General features: G+C 37.3%; 1 protein-coding gene across 11 annotated transcripts; it reads right to left on the bottom strand.

Annotated features, from left to right (window-relative positions):
- Positions 1–880: 880 nt before the first annotated feature.
- On the bottom strand, positions 881–14,953 carry wupA (wings up A). Of its 11 annotated transcripts, none has more exons than XM_015170097.3 (10): positions 14,799–14,953; positions 12,636–12,674; positions 11,888–12,085; positions 11,535–11,663; positions 11,132–11,255; positions 5,391–5,491; positions 2,431–2,474; positions 2,029–2,170; positions 1,778–1,820; positions 881–1,320 (listed from the first exon to the last, which is right to left on the bottom strand). In XM_015170097.3, coding segments are annotated over exons 2-10 (798 nt in total). In that variant the 5' UTR covers positions 12,651–12,674; positions 14,799–14,953; the 3' UTR covers positions 881–1,318. The 11 variants fall into 11 exon arrangements, with proteins under 11 accessions (XP_015025583.1, XP_070062867.1, XP_070062839.1 ...); XM_070206766.1 differs by lacking the exon at positions 5,391–5,491 and adding an exon at positions 10,219–10,319 and having other exon boundaries at positions 14,799–14,952; XM_070206738.1 differs by lacking the exons at positions 1,778–1,820; positions 5,391–5,491 and adding an exon at positions 8,796–8,896 and having other exon boundaries at positions 14,799–14,951.
- Between the last annotated feature and the right edge of the window lie 936 nt (positions 14,954–15,889).

Genomic DNA, 15,889 nt, shown 5'->3' with positions numbered 1-15,889 from the left:
TGCTCGATGTGTTGTTCTTAGGCCGGGGCTGGCGTCTCGGGCGCCTGTTCCTGCAAGCACAGAACCAGAACCAGTTCACAGAAATGTTCAAATGAATCAGCGGGCCAGGAACAGCTGCAGATGTGGCTGGTGCTCAGATGTTCACAATAATGTGGTGCCGTGCAATTCGATATCTAAGACTAACTCAGGCAACTGCAGGAAACTCGGGTAACTGTGTGTGAGTGTGTGCATGCCCTGAAGAATGCTCTAGTCGGGCGTGCGCGACTGGCAGATACCCTGAACCCAGCTGACTGTGCAAACGTGTTAAATATCTTCTACTACTTCATGGATACAATTTTCTTTGTTAACTCGGGTTTTTATGGTCCAAATGTATTTAAATTTGGAGGCCTTCAATGTGGCCACAAAATGTTGTAGTGTATTAAGGCGCAAGGCTCTAGCTTTCTAAATTTGGTAAATTCTATAATTCTGCGGAAAATGGACGCACATATCGCAAATGTGAAACATGTAAAGTCTGTTTACGCTCTACAAGAACCCACACATAAAGTTTGGTTCATTTAGCTGATATATTCCTCGAGTTATGCTCGTAAGAAAGCTATGTGGAAATGAGAGGTATCGGAAAAACTCGGAAAATACAAATATATATCGAAGACAGACGGATCTGGTCAGATGGACTCAGCTCGTTATCCTCTTCCTGGAAATGATTCCTGTCTTCCTGAAATATACCCTTCGACTGGGTTCAGGCTATTCGCAAAGTAGGTATGCAACATGTTTTTCTTTCTTTTTTTTTGTAATTTAGTTTAATTTACATTAAAAAATAGAATTTGTAATAATGAAATATAATTTAAAAAAAAAAAAGAAGAAGAAATAATTCATCAGAGCGTTCAGATGTTGGGCTGTTGTTTGAATCCATCATGATGGGAATTATTTTCGATAGCTGGTGTTTGAAATGTGTTTTTTTTTTCTTTTTTCTTTATTTATTTTTTAAGTTTCTGATCAAGCTTTAGCGGTACTTTATTTCGTATGCACACATATATGGCATATATATATATATGTACATATATATGCATAGACGATATATATATAGAGATATATATTGTGAGATATATACACGTATATTGTTTGATTTTGGATATTTGGCATCAGATATTATGTTTTTTTTTTCTGGTGAAATAATTGTTTATATTGAATTATTATTGTTTAGGGCGGGAGTCACGGGTGGTACAGTGGACACTACGTGGACGCGGACACTTAAGCTTCGGCCTCAACCTCCTCCTTTACCTTGGCATCGCCGGGCTTGCCCTTGGACCAGTCGGGTTTCTTCTGCAGATGTCCAATTGGTTTGCACAGAAAACGAGAATAAATATAATCGATTAGCAAGATCGGGTTGATCGTATAAGGCTTAACATTTAACCAGAACATTCACTAGGTGCTGTGTGCTGTGGGCACTACGAGTCTACAAACTACATACATACACACAAAATACATACAGATTGTGAATGCTTGACAAATACGTGTGTGTGTGTGTGTGAGTGAGTGAAAGAGACAGAGAGAGAGAGAGAGAGAGAGAGTGTGTGTGTGTGTGTGTGTGTGTGTTCCATATAACGAGTCAGATAAACAATTAAATAGAGCGTTAGGCAGAGACAGTTTGAAAGAGAGTATGTGTGTGTGAGAGAGAGAGAGAGTGAGCGAGCGAGACAAAGATAGAGCAGTACATAAAGTGACAATGGAGGACACTTGGTGCTCAAACATAAACACACATCAGTTCACACATTCTTACACTTTTTGGCTGTTTTTAGAGAAGAGGCATCTTTTATCTTTATCTATGGAGCGTTCACAGCAATTTTGTCGATCGAAGTATATAGACACAAGCACAAACCCACATATATATATATATATATATATATATACGTGTGTGTGTGTTTGTGTGTGTGTGTGTAAAGCATATAGAGTTTATAGCATATCAGTTATCAAGTTAATATACATAGCTATGCATAATATTGCCTAGTCAGAGGCGGCAATGGATCTTACCTCCTTCTCTTCCTCCTCCAGTGTGAACTCCTTCTTCTTGACCACCTTCAGCTGGTTGCGGAAGTTGAACTCAGCGGCCTTCTTCTGCAGCTTGGCAAATTTGTTTTCGTATTTGGAGACCTTCTTCAAGGCTGGCTTAACGCTGGACAAAAGAAAAACAGAAATCAAAAGGGATTAGGCATTAGGACTTCAGAAGCTTCTTATGCTGATAAAACCAATCTGATCGGTTCACTATAGTTCATATAGCATATAGCATAGCTGAGATCGTATGGAGAACAACTTTAAGAGAGTCGAAATAAATCAAAAGTCTTCCAAAGGATCCCAACTATTGCAAACGAACACCGATCAGATCTGACTGACTAACTTATAAGGAAATATGTTAAATTAAAAGTTTTTACTTACAATTTGCCGCGAAGATCGTTAACTTGAGCATTGAGATCGTTGATCTATATGTTTGGCGACGAGAGATCAGAGAGGAAATAACAACAGTTAGCATTTGGTAGATATATATATATCGAATGATTTTACAGATTCGTTTCGAAAGACATGTACTCTAAATGTGGCAAACTACTTGAAATTGCAATATCAAAATCAAAATGCGGGCAAGTGGGGAATTGGTTGGGCTATAAAAGACGTGCAAGCAGGCGGGTTGCATGCGGCGAGTCACAGTTACAGCTAAAAGTATGCACAGTTTGTTTTTTGTTATTGTTATTTTCGAGGCGGGTTTGAACTGGCGGCTGGTGCGTGCGTTCGTGCGTGCGTGCGAGCGAGCTAGCAATACAAGCCAAATACGCGGTTAGGTTTTGGTCTAACGGTTTTATGGGGCAGCTAAGGTCGGTTTCATTATTATTATTATTAATATTTTTTCAATTGGTATTTTTTATAATTTTTTAAAATTTTCTTCATTTTTTTTTTTTTTTTGTGGTCGATTGAACAGCATAACATCCAAATGTCGATTTTCTCATTTTTTCTTTTGGTATTTTTTTTATATATAGTATTTCTTTGATTTAGGCATTTTACAGTTATATACGATACTTGATAGAGTCTAGAGTTTTGACCTACATAACACTAGAGCGTACGGAACTGGGGCCTGAGGTACTGCACAGCATGGCACATACATACATAACATACATTGATTGACTGATTGATTGATTGATTGATTGACTGATTGGTTGATAGATTTGATTGATTGATTTGTATTTGTTTGTTTGGCTTGATTGTTCGTCTCTACAGCTACATAACATTCACATATATATATATATATATATATATAAATATATATACATATATTATCGTTTTCTGCTTTGTTTTGTGTTTCTTTTCATTTCGGTTTTCTTCTTTGATATATTCATTTGTTTGTTCGGCTTTTGACAAAGGCTTCGTGTTTGCTTGTGATATAACGGTAAGAAAAATAGTAACGGTATAACGGTAACGGTAACAGTAACGGTAACGGTAACGGTAACGTTTAGTGGGCAGCGGTGGCAAATGTCTAGCGTTAGCTGGTTGAAGCGAACCGACTTTTGGACTGTAGAAATATTGGCCAGAGCTCGTGCTCTGCATCTGCTTTTAACAGCTACAATTATTTTCAATTTTTCTGCATTATTTTATTTAGCTTCTTCTTTTTTTTATTTTGTTCTTGTTTTCTTTTTTGTTTTGAAACTCCAGGAAATCGACGCTTGGCTTTTATGCTCTTCAATTGCTTGGATTTTACGCTTTTATATAAAATTTTCTTTTCTTTTTTTATTTTTTCTGCTTATTTTTTGGTTTTGTTTTCAATTATTGCTTTGGTGTTTGGTTTTTGAGGTTAAGGCGAGAGCGTCAGGTAGAAAGAGAGCGAGCTAGTTAACGATCAAATGAAATCTGTCTTACAACCCCATTCTATTATTTACAATGAAGTGCGAGCGAGGTTCAGGTATAGGTTAAGTACTTTTTTTGGATACTATGGAACGAGTTGAACAGAGAGGTGAGCAGAGGGCAGTGGGTACTGTGTTTTGTTGTTGTTGTGTTTGTTGTTGTGCTTGTTGTGGCTGTTGTTGTTATTTTTGTCTGTGGCTTGTTTTTGTTGTGTGGATTTCTTTTGCTGCTGCTGCTGCTGCTGTTGCTGCTGTTGCTGCTGTTGACAAGTGCACATGCAGAAATTCGAAGTAAAAATAACTATTGCCTACATTTGTGCGCGTGCTAACGTGCTGTGTTTGAGTGTGTGTGCGTGTGCATGTGTGCATGTGTGCGTGTGCATGAGTGTGACCAACGGACGCACAGACAGTGGCAACAAAAAACGATGCAGATGACGCGACAGCGAAACAAACAAATTATCACAGTAAGAAAAAAGAAAGTATGTAAGAAAACAGATATATTGTAGTATGTAGGTAGAAAACACAAAACAATGTCAGAATTTAAGTGTTGTGCAACAAAATAATTGCAGTGCTTAACAACGACTATAGTTTCTGTTGACAAGTTTGGCAGTGTTGTATAGTGCAGTGTTGAGTGCTGCAATTGCCCACATAAAAATAAATAAAAGTGCAACAAAAACAGCTGCAAATTGTGTTGCCGCTTGCCCAAAAAGAGAGACAGAGAGAGAGAGAGAGAGAGAGTTTTGCGCAGAACTAACCTTACTTTTAGACAAATCAAAACTAATTGAACTATTTGAACTATTTGAACTGCTTGAAAGTGCTTGAAGGCGATGTGCAATTGGCAATTTTGGCAAAAAACGTTTCGATTTGCAAATGTTGTTTAAGCAGCGTTTGATTGATTGTTTAACTGATTGATTGAGAGTTTGATTGACTGATTGTTTAGCTGGCGGCTATATTCTATTCTTTCAATAGTCTAGGCAATTGAGGCTTGAGTTTTTTATTTGAATTCTGTTTCGATTTGGTTTTGTGGCACTTTTTAAAATCTCACAGATATATATTTCATTGTTGTTGTTTGATTGGATTGTGTTTCCGTTTTAAGTACAAGTAACATGAGATTAACAACGGCATATTAAGAACTTTGAAAAACTTGAAAAACTTTGTAAAACTCGAACAGCGTGGTAAGTACAACAGAACCATCTATATATGTTTTATCATATGTATGGATACGTATTTTGGTTTTTTTTTTTTTTTTTAGAGCAAGTCACAAAAACAGTTACAAGTGAGAGTCAAATACTTTTTGTTTTCAATCAAAAAAAAAAAAAAAAACACACTCGTATCAAAAAGTTTTGATATTTGATGCAAGAAAGAAAAAAAACGGAAACGTAAAAAACATGATACTAAACAAATTTGATGTCTGGTATTTGGTATTTTTTTTTTTTTTGTTGCTTTTTTTTCAATTGTATTTAGAGTATTTTGATATTTTTGAAAATTGATTGAAAATTGTTGCAGTACCTCCCAGTCTTTTTTCCTGACTTCGTATTCCAGATCCCATTTCTGGCCTTCACAAATATACATACGCTCGTAATACTCTTCGCAAATCTCTTGCAATTCGCCTGTAAAAACACATTTTTTTTGGTGCAATTTTTGGTTTGACGTTTTTTTCTATTTTTTTTTTTTTTTTTTTTTTGTTGCGACGCATCTTAAGATACTTATTTTAGATTTAGATTTATGTATACGTGATTTATGTATTCATATTGTTTTATAGTTCTACAGATAAATATAATTATATCATAATCGATTTCGAATATCGTTTATTTATTTCTTCTTTTTTTTTTTTAGATGTTATGTGTTCGGTAAGTATTCAAAATTTTTAAGAGCTGATTTGAAAAGTGATTTTACTTTTTGGAATGGGGGCGCAACGTACGGGTCTGACAAATGTCTTGGCTATTGTTGTTGTTGTTATTGTTGTTGGTTATGGTTGGTATCGAAAATGTTGTCAATTGGGCTCAGTTATCGATAAATCGATAGCTTCTAGACAGACCAAACAGACTCTGGGAGCAAGAGAGAGAGTGGGAGAGTAAACGATTTTAATTTGTACTCATTTGGTTGGTTTAGTTGAAATTGACGTTTAGGTATCGGGTATCGATACTTCTGCAAGCCCAACTGAACAACGTTTCCTAATTTTAATTTTTTTTTTTTTTTTTTGGAGGGGGTCTCCCAAACGCAGAGTTCAAAGCACGCGCCGATTTTGCTTAGTATCGTGCGCCTTATAAATTTATATATATATGTATGTATATATGCAATTATTAAATAGATATCTGGTATATATATATATATATATTATTTTGGTTTTTTTTTTTTAATTTTCGGCTTTGTACTTTTTTTTTGTAGTTTAGCGCAGTTAAAAACAATATCAAAAATTAGGTTTAAGAATAAAACTGAAGAAGAATAATCGCAAAATAACTAAAGAAAAAAAATAAGAATATGATTAAGAAAATATTTAGAGAAAAAAAATCAAAGAATTAAATATCAAGGGCATAATTTAAAAAAAAATAAAGATTATAAATAATAATAAATTATTATTATTATTAATATTATTGTAGTTGTTGCTGTTGTTGTTGGCAATATTTTTGTTGTAGTTGTTTGCTTTTATCAATAGATTTGTAATAAATAAATAATAAACATTCGCATTTTGGTTGCTCTTTTTGGTTTTTTTTGTTGTGGTTTTTGGTATTTTGTGTGTGTTTTTGGTATTTTTTGTTGGCATTTATTTTGTATATTATTTTCGATTTGGGTTCATGGCAAAATTGATGGGGAATTTACCTCTTGTGCTTTGATTTTCTGCACGTGCTCTAAATCAAATTTATCGCCCTCCAATTCGTAAAGTCGTTGCCAATATTGTTTGCATATTGTTTGCAGTTCGGCTGTGGTATCGGTAACGGTAACGGTTGCGGTAACGGTAACGGTAACGGTATCAGTAACAGTTTTTGTAACGGTTAAAGTAAACGTCAGCGTTTACGTGACACAACGTAACGCGCGTTAAAGCGTAATACGGCCGAGATCGTGGTGTGCGTGTTGTGTGTGTGTGTGTGCGTGTGTGTGTGTCGTTGTCATGTGCAGGTATGTGTGCAAAAAGAGACGCAGATAGATGCGGATATAAGAAAAAGATAGACAGATATATATATTTAAAAATTCAGAGACAGAGAAAGAGAGAGAGAGAGAGATAAATTGATAGTGTGTTGTAAGGTTTTTGTGCGTGTTTTGTGTGAAAGTGGGATAAAGAGAAAAAGACAAAGATAAAGAGAACGATAGAGAGAAAGATAGGGACAGACGAAAGAGACAGAAAGAGAGGGGAAGAGAGAGAAAGAGAGTGACAGAGACGCACAGGTATCGCGCGTTGTTCGGCGCGTGTCAGAAAAGAGAACGAATATTATATATTAATATATAAAGTCAGATATTTAACTTTATCCTTAGCTTTACGATATATATATATGTTGTAACACCTACAAGTTGCATATACATAAATACATAATAATTGTGCTTTGCTTGCTTTTCATTATACTTTTTATACGTTTCTTGTTTCTTGATTATACTTTGTTTACTTGGTATCATAATACTTATATTGTTGTTTTTTTCTTTTCTTTTCTTTTCTTTTTTTTTCAGTGTAGTGCGCTTTTACGTGTTGGGTTGCATGAGTTGGGTGTCTGTTGTGCTTGGTTGTTGTGCTTTGTTTGTTGTGGCTGCGTGACTGTACTTGGATATGTGTGAGAGGCCCTGCTTACGGAACTAAACAAAACGGGACAAACATATGGCTAATCCAGCGAATACTCATTGTTAGCTTGCACCAATACGAGTACTCGTATGTTGGCTCGAGTACTCGTATGTTGGCTCGAGTACTCTTATGTTGGTTTAAGTACTCGTACCCCTATGCTCAATGCTCTTTACGCGTAACTCGTTGCTCGTTATTCGTTGTTCGTTGTGTGCGTTGTTCGTTGTAATTGAATTAGTAAAAGCTGTTTGCAAAATACAAAAATTAACAACAGCTGTACTACGACAAACAGACAACGAAGCTTTGGCTATAAAATGACTTAAGCTAGTTAGAAAGAAATTCTTAACATTAATTTCAGAATAGAAACTTCTGCAAAAAAGCCACAAAAAGCAAAATGTTGGCAAAAATATTTATATGCTAAAATATTTAGGATCGGGCTTAGGTAACAACAGCGTGTATTTGGTGTTGTTCTTGTTGTTGTTGGTTGTTAGTAAAGAAGCCGCAAGTTAGGTTGGGTCCGCCCTCTGACTAAGTCAGGGGCTTACCACTTAGCCTTATGGTTAGCTGTTAGTGGCATCGAGAGAAAAGGGGATATTACTCGTTTTATATACTCTTTCAATTAGCCCAAAATTCAAAATGGGATGTGTCAAATTTTGAATGTGCTCTCTTGGTAAATGTATTCAAAATTTGCACGGCTCTCTTCCAAAAATAATTCAAAATGCGGAAGAAAACCCCATGAAAAAAATACATTGAACAGAGCTCAAAGTTTTCTACGTGTTTAATTATTTTTATGTATAGATTTTCTTTTTTTTTTTTTTTTTTGGCTTGCTAAAAATGTTGCTCTACACTACGAATAGCCCCAAACTGACACACACACACAGACAGGCCGACAGGGGGCGTTTGAGTGCCGGCATCTTGATTAATATTTGCATATATCTTTTCAGGTGCTGGGCTTATCAGGTATCCAACATGTGTGTGGAGCATTGTTATTAACATTTCATTTTTCTACGAAGAGTAGCGACAAAAATTTCGAATAGTTCTCTGGTTCAATAATCTGTCAGCGAACGTGTGAGAAAGTGACAGAGCGAGAGAGAAAGAGATAGAGAGAGTGAGAGTGAGAGAGAGAAAGTTAGTTGTGGAACGCTTGCCTCAAATTCCTTTCTGGCTACTTCGTGCTCCACATCGTATTTCTCAGACTCCAATTTCAGTATCTTACTGTTATAATCGTGACAAATTTTCTGTAGTGTATCTGCGAATGTTAAGACGAGTGAGTTTTCTGCGCAGTTATCTCTTTATATTTTTATTATTATTGTTCTTCTTGTTTTCTTCTCGGGTCTCGAACTGCTGACAAATTGTGCGTGTGTGCGAAAGAGTTTGTGTGCGTGTACATGTGTGTGTGTGTGTGCTTATGTGCATATATTGATATATATATTTGACAGGGGCCGATTGTGTTCTGGTTGTGTGTTGTTTGTACGTGGGCGTGGCAGTGTGTTTGTGTGTGTGGAGTGCGTGAAACTGAACGACTTTCTAAGGTGTGTGAGACAGCAGAGCTGTATACAAGAGAGAGAGAGAGAGACAAAAAGAGAGAGGGCTGGAGAGCAAAAGAGAGAGAGAGAGGGATGGGCACGGGGACACAGAGAGCCAGATGGCGAGTGCCAGAGCTGATATTCAAATAGCCGGATTTAGCCAAACAATTACTTGAGTAATTCAATTCAATTACAATTACTTTGTAATTACATTTCAATTACTATATAATAACATTTACAATTACTTCGTAATTAAACTACAATTGCTTTGTAATTCAATTACTTTGATAATTTGTAGTTATATGAAAATTACTTTGTGAATAACTAACGATTACTTGTTATTAAAGTAAAATTATCTTGTTATTAACTTGCAATTACTCAATGTTGTATGGACGAAAGGCAATTACTCAAGTAGTTATCGAGGTAATTAAAATCGAGACCGAATAATTGAAATAATTGCATCGATAATTAATTAAATACAGCTCTGTTTAAAAGACTTGGTTGGGCTTATTGGCTAGCTAAATAATTGTTCATTAATTGAGTTCAGCTTTTGGCTTACAAGTTAGCTATACGAGTAGATATATATAAGTATATATAGGTATATGTATGTACAAGGACTTGTTTACTTTTTTTTTAGATATATATTTTTGATATCAGTTTAGTTTTAGTTGGCTTGAGTTGGTTTGAGTTTTTACGGTATACAAAATGGTATTGTACGAAAATTAAGTGTATTATACAAATAGTAAGTGTTTTAGACAGCAATTTTAGAAATATATATATATAGATAGAGAGAGACAGAGAGAGAGAAAGAGAGAGAGAGAGATAGCTGACAGAAGGTGTTGGTTTTGCTGCTTTTGCAATTATTGCTGCTATTGTTGTTGTTGATTTTTGTTGTTGTTGTTGTTAAGCGTTAAATTGTTTTAGATATTTGATTTTGATATAAATATGTGGAACGCTTTGCTGGCAAATAGTAGATAGTAGATAGGCAGGTTTGTAATATATAGAAAGATAGATAGATAGTTATGTAGTAGATATGTGCGTGTACCTCAACATCCTTGCGTTTAACAACATACTCAAGATCATATTTCTGGTCCTCCAATTTATTAATCCTGTCATAGTGTTGCTTGATCAGGGTTTTCAGTGTGTCTGTGCGTCGACCCAACCAAAAATTGGCAGCATGACAAAACACACACAGATACAGATACAGATACGTTTACAGATACAGATACATATATATATATATATATATATATATATATATATTACATATATATGCATATATATATAATATACATGTCGTTGGGTAACATTCGATATGGACATGGGCGTGTGCGTGTGCGTGTGCACGTGTGTGTATGTGTGTGTATGTGTATGTGTATTTATATTGCAGTAGAAGAAGAGAGACGGGTAACAGGTTGGCAAGTGTGGGAGAGAGAAAGAGAGAGAGAATAAGTGACATATTTAAATACATAACAAATGGTTGTGTGGATGTGTGGGTGTGGGTGTGTGTGGGTGTGTGTGTGTGTGTGTGTGAAGCGCAACTTGTTGTTGTTGTGTTCTCATTTGAAAATAGTTTGTGTGTGTGTGTGTGTGTGTGAGCGTGTGTGTGATGATAGATGACACTTTTGTAGACTTTAATGTTTATGCTTTAAGTTCCTTATTTCATTTTCATTTTCTTCTTTTTCTGTTACATTTTTCGAAATTTTTTAACTTTAAGCCAAAAAACCAGCAAACAAAATAGGCGTACACAAGGCCAGTGGGCGTGGCCAGCGTATTTTGTTTGCTGCCTTTTTTCAGCTCAAGTATAAATATATATAGTATATTTTTTGATTTATTTTAATTATTCATTTATAATTTTCTCAATGTTATTGATTTATTTTTCATTTTGTTTTTTAGTTTTTTTTTTTTTTCTTATATTTTTCTTCTCTTTTTTGGTTGCTTGAACCGCTGGCACTCACCTTCGCTGGCATCACTGAGATTCCTGGGGCTGCCGCAACGTTCTTCAATGATGCGTCTACGTTCAGCCGCTTTGCGTTCCTGTTCTTTCTTCAATTCCTCAGCGGCTTTCTTGCGCAGCAACAACTGTAAATCGATAGATACATAAATAACCATTCGATCTACTAACTAACACTAGACAGAATCCGTGCTCTTATGTCCATTCAAAAACATTCAAAACGCATTAACAAGTTGTTGTCTTTCAGTGCGGCCAACTAGCCAACTTTGCGCAGCTGGTCACACTTAAGGGCTGGCGTGACCAACTTAACAATATGGCGCTGCCACATCAACGCAAAGTTATGCTAAAGGAACTTGTTTGGCAACATAAGAGCATAGATCTTCGTTTCGCAATGCTGTTGTGCTTACCCGGAGTTTCTTCTTCCTTTCTGGGGTCATGAAACCCTTCTTGGCCTTCTTGGCCTTGGAGGCTTCCTCCATGCGCTTGCGCACCTCGGCGCGCTTGCGCTCGATCTCAGCCTGTTTAGCCTTCTTAGCCTGTAAGCACAGCAACACAAAATTGCCGATTAGTAGGTTAAACGTGATCGCTTACAGTTATTGTTATCGGTATTGTTATCGTTATCGTTATCGGTAGCACAACAACATTTAGATGGCACACGCATATGACGTTGGATACGGGACTTGGCTGCGTGAACTTGGACATTTGACTTGGTGAGGCGATTGGGGCCGTGAGTTGCGGCCACACACGTACACCAGTGTACCTCCTCGGCCTTCACTTTGGGATCGTTGGGATCCTTTGGCGGGCCGGCGGGCGCTGCTGCAGCTGCCGCTTTTCCATTGGCAGCGGGCGCAGCGGCCGCTTTTCCATTGGCAGCTGGCGCGGCGGCCGCTTTTCCATTGGCAGCTGGCGCTGGGGCGGCGGCCTTGCCATTGGCAGCTGGCGCCGCTGCTGCCTTTTTCTGTAAGTAAACAATAAAGCAACGATTAGTTATCGATAAATTTCACGATTAATATATTAAGCAAGAGCGAGAGAGACGCAACACAGACAGCACAACGGGCAAGGACATAACGACAATGGACAATCGATAAACGTGAATCTTTAACATTGATCACTTGACAGTTAATCCATTGCAGTTGTCTGTATCGGCAGCGTTATCGGAACTTTTATCGCAACTAGCTCGCCACCTGTGAAAGCAAAAGAAGCCATGCGTGTTACCCAATGCATTTAATTGAGCTTTTCTTATTTATTTAACTATTGTTTGGTTCGATTAGCTTGATTTAAGTTGAGTTAGGTTAGTAACTTGGCTAAAACAAAATAAAACTCACCTCAAACGGTTGCTGATTGACCGTCAGTTGCCAGTTGCCAGTTGCCTTGTTCATAGTTCACGCGCGTCCCTTTTTCCATTTTGAAGGTTTAAGCGCTTTTCAACACTATTTCAACTGTAAATTGTAATATTGGTGAATATGCTTTCAATCGATGCGGCGCATTTGCTTCGATACTCACCTCACCTCATCATCAGCCATTTTGATTTGTGTTTTTTTTAGTTACTGCAAGTAGAAAAGAGTTGAACACCGGGCGGTGAGTGAGTTTTGAATGAATCGTAATGCAATTGTCGACTAACGCATGACCTCATCAGACACGCACACCCACCCGCCAACCCACACACACACACACATATACATACACGCAATACAACAAAAGCTGTGTGCTGACAGGCTGTCATTTAATTGGCCGCTGGCATATGTTCCATAATAAATTCCAAATTATTGGCTGATTAGTTCAGGCATTTCATAAAATCAAAGTCTGTTCTCCCGCACACATACACACACACACACACGCACAAACACACATACTTTTGTACAGTGCGTATGCGCAATGCATATAGATAAGCAGATTACGTATACGCCAGCATTGCCGCACCGTATATGGGGGCAGCGCCTGCTGATCGTGCCTGCAAATCAAACGCTCTCACACGTTCGCTCTCTCTCTCTCTCTCGCTCGCTCGCTGGCTCTTTAGTTGCGCGTGTAAGCAGGACAACCGACTGCCTTTTGCCTAGCTCGATATCCAATTACAGGCGTCGGAAGAAGAGACGACGCGATAGCGAGAGAAAGCTTTGCTCTCTCACGCAAGCTCAGCACGCACAGCAAAAAAGCTGCCGTTGCAAGCTTTAACAAATTTTAAATCCGTTAAGAACGCATAATATTGGTAGAATCACACATATAGAACTATATGCCAAATAAATACAATAATTTCATGTATGTCAGTTAAAATTTAGCTCAAACGAAGGTCGCACTAGAACACAAAGATTGTAAAAGCTTTTAGCCTTAGCAGGCACAATAACAAAAGCTCTGGAAAATTAAGTATAAATATATGCATGTATATATATATTTATTTTTTTATAGAATATTTAGATGCCAGATGTGCATATATATATATATATTTATATATAGTATAGGTAGACTATGCCAATATACTTATATATATATACAAATTATTGTAGCCTGCTTTTAAAATTTCTAAATTTGGAGCTAGCTTTCAAGCAAATAGCTGAAGTATTATAATTATTAACTAAATGCGTTTGTTTTTTTTTTTACTTAATTAAATGAATATTTAAACAAACAAAACGAATATATTTTCTTTTATGGGAGTATTTGGCAAATGGAAAATTAATTAAGGAAGTTAATTAAAGTTAATTTGCATATATTGAAATTTTGGAAAAATGCTCTTTAGCCTCAAAAGTATCTGTGATTCGGGCCAGCAGTTCTTTATGAATTGCAAACTGAATTAACTCGCTTTTAGCCTTAAGTTTTAGCCGATTTTTGCCAGCTTTTGGCCAAGTTCAGCTAAATAAATTGTTCAATTTCTTGAAAATGCGTCAATTCCAACTATTTGGCAGCTTTTCTTGTGCCTGAAAACGTGTCAAGATTCAAGAAAATATATATATCTAGTATAGTATATGTGCGTGTGTGTGTGTGTGTGCGAGTGTGTGTGTGTGTGTGTATACAATGGCACATTTCTATTTTGGGTGGCAGTTTTTGTTGTTGTTGCTGCGGCGGCTGCTGCTGCTGCTGTTGCTGCTGTTCGCATAGAAATTGTTGCTGTGGCTGTGGCTGTTGCTTCTGCGAATGTATCTTGTATCTGACAGCTACATTTTTAGCTTTTGCACACGCACACACACACACACACACACACATGCACACAAAGGCACTGTTATGCTCCACATTCCTTACATAATCGTTGCGCTCAACAAATTATGAAAAATTCAACAAAAAGATAATGCAAAAAAAAAAAACATTTATATATATATACATAAAAAATTCAAATATCTTTAACTTTTGCTGTCTGCACTTAGGCACTTGAAAAAAATGTTTCAAAAAAAAAATGTTGTATCTATTGTCGTAGAATGAAAGGAGAAAAAAAAAGTAGAAAAAAAATTGTTGCAGTTCACACTTCGCACTTTACGACTGGGTCTCGTCTTTGTTGTTCGTTAAACTTATGTTTTTCTTTTTTTTTTTGTTTCACAGCAAAAAAATTGTAGAGTATTTTCTTGATATTGTTATGATTATTCTGATTTTTGCTTGGATGCGTTTCGCATTTGGAGATTCCAGTTGGGTTTGCGTTGCTTTGGTTGGCTTATTGGTTGGTTGCACTTAAACGCCAGCCCACTCACCTTCAAGGAATTAGAAAAAAAAGCAAAAAAAAATTTGAGCGTTGCTGTCGATCACACGAATCGGATGGTACTGAACGATACAAAAAGACTGAACGGTCCGACGATCCACGGCAGACTATATTCAAGTGGCGGCCAACCTATGGATACAGATACCGATTCGGATTCAGATTCGGATTGTACAATAGACACACACACACGCACACAGAGAGACAAATACATATATATAGCTGTGCGCCGCCCACCTGCCCGTCCTTCGCTGATTGCCTTTGTGCGCGCGCTCTCTCTCTCGCCTAGAGCGGGAGGGAGAAAGAGAGAGCGCGAGAGCAAGCAAGTATCTCGCAGCTGTATTTGTATTTGTATCCGTATCTGTATCTGTAGCTGTATCTGTGTTCGTATTTGTATCTGTATCTGGGCGCACCGCCTAAAAATAGACGCCGCTGGCAACCCAAATCGAAATGGATACCGAACAAAAATTCGTGTTTGCCCAATTCATGAGGTTGCCGCTGCGCTCCGCACGCAGCGATCGGCAGCCTGTTGCAGGCGGCCAAAAAAAAAAAAAAAACAAAAAACAACAGTTGGAGAAACCTTCTAAACATCTATATAATCATGTATAATTGTATCTATATGTCGCTGGCTAGATCATGGTGCGTGTGTGTGCGTGTGTGCGTGTGTGTGAGTCTTTGTGCGGTGTAAGCGGAGCCGCTTGGAATTCAATGCATGTGTTAAAAATAAGTTTGCTCCAGTTGAGCATTGAGTGGGCCAGCATGAGAGAGACAGAGACAGAGACAGAGAGAGAGAGTGAGAGAGAGGGGGGGATCTTGGGACGCCTACAGCTCGCAGGCCCCCTCGAGAACGGTCCATATGCAGTTAACCAGGCATGGAAACAAGCCTGCCAGCACTTCGAGCACAACATTAGCAAATATCCAATAATACGAGGCAGTAAATAGTTCGAGGATTTGGGCGCCAGCCCTGGTCGGCAGCTACGACAGCTGCGATTCGATTTGAGATAGAAATTTAAACATAAATATAACAAAGTGTTTTCCAGCTGAAATTGGAATTATTCAAAAATTATATAAAAATAGCTCATTGAT

The sequence above is a fragment of the Drosophila virilis genome, chromosome X (assembly GCF_030788295.1).
Source record: "Drosophila virilis strain 15010-1051.87 chromosome X, Dvir_AGI_RSII-ME, whole genome shotgun sequence".
Classification (NCBI taxonomy): Eukaryota; Metazoa; Arthropoda; class Insecta; order Diptera; family Drosophilidae; genus Drosophila; species Drosophila virilis.
The sequence above is the reverse complement of the archived record's forward strand: the minus strand, read 5'-3'. Positions and strand labels throughout refer to the sequence as shown.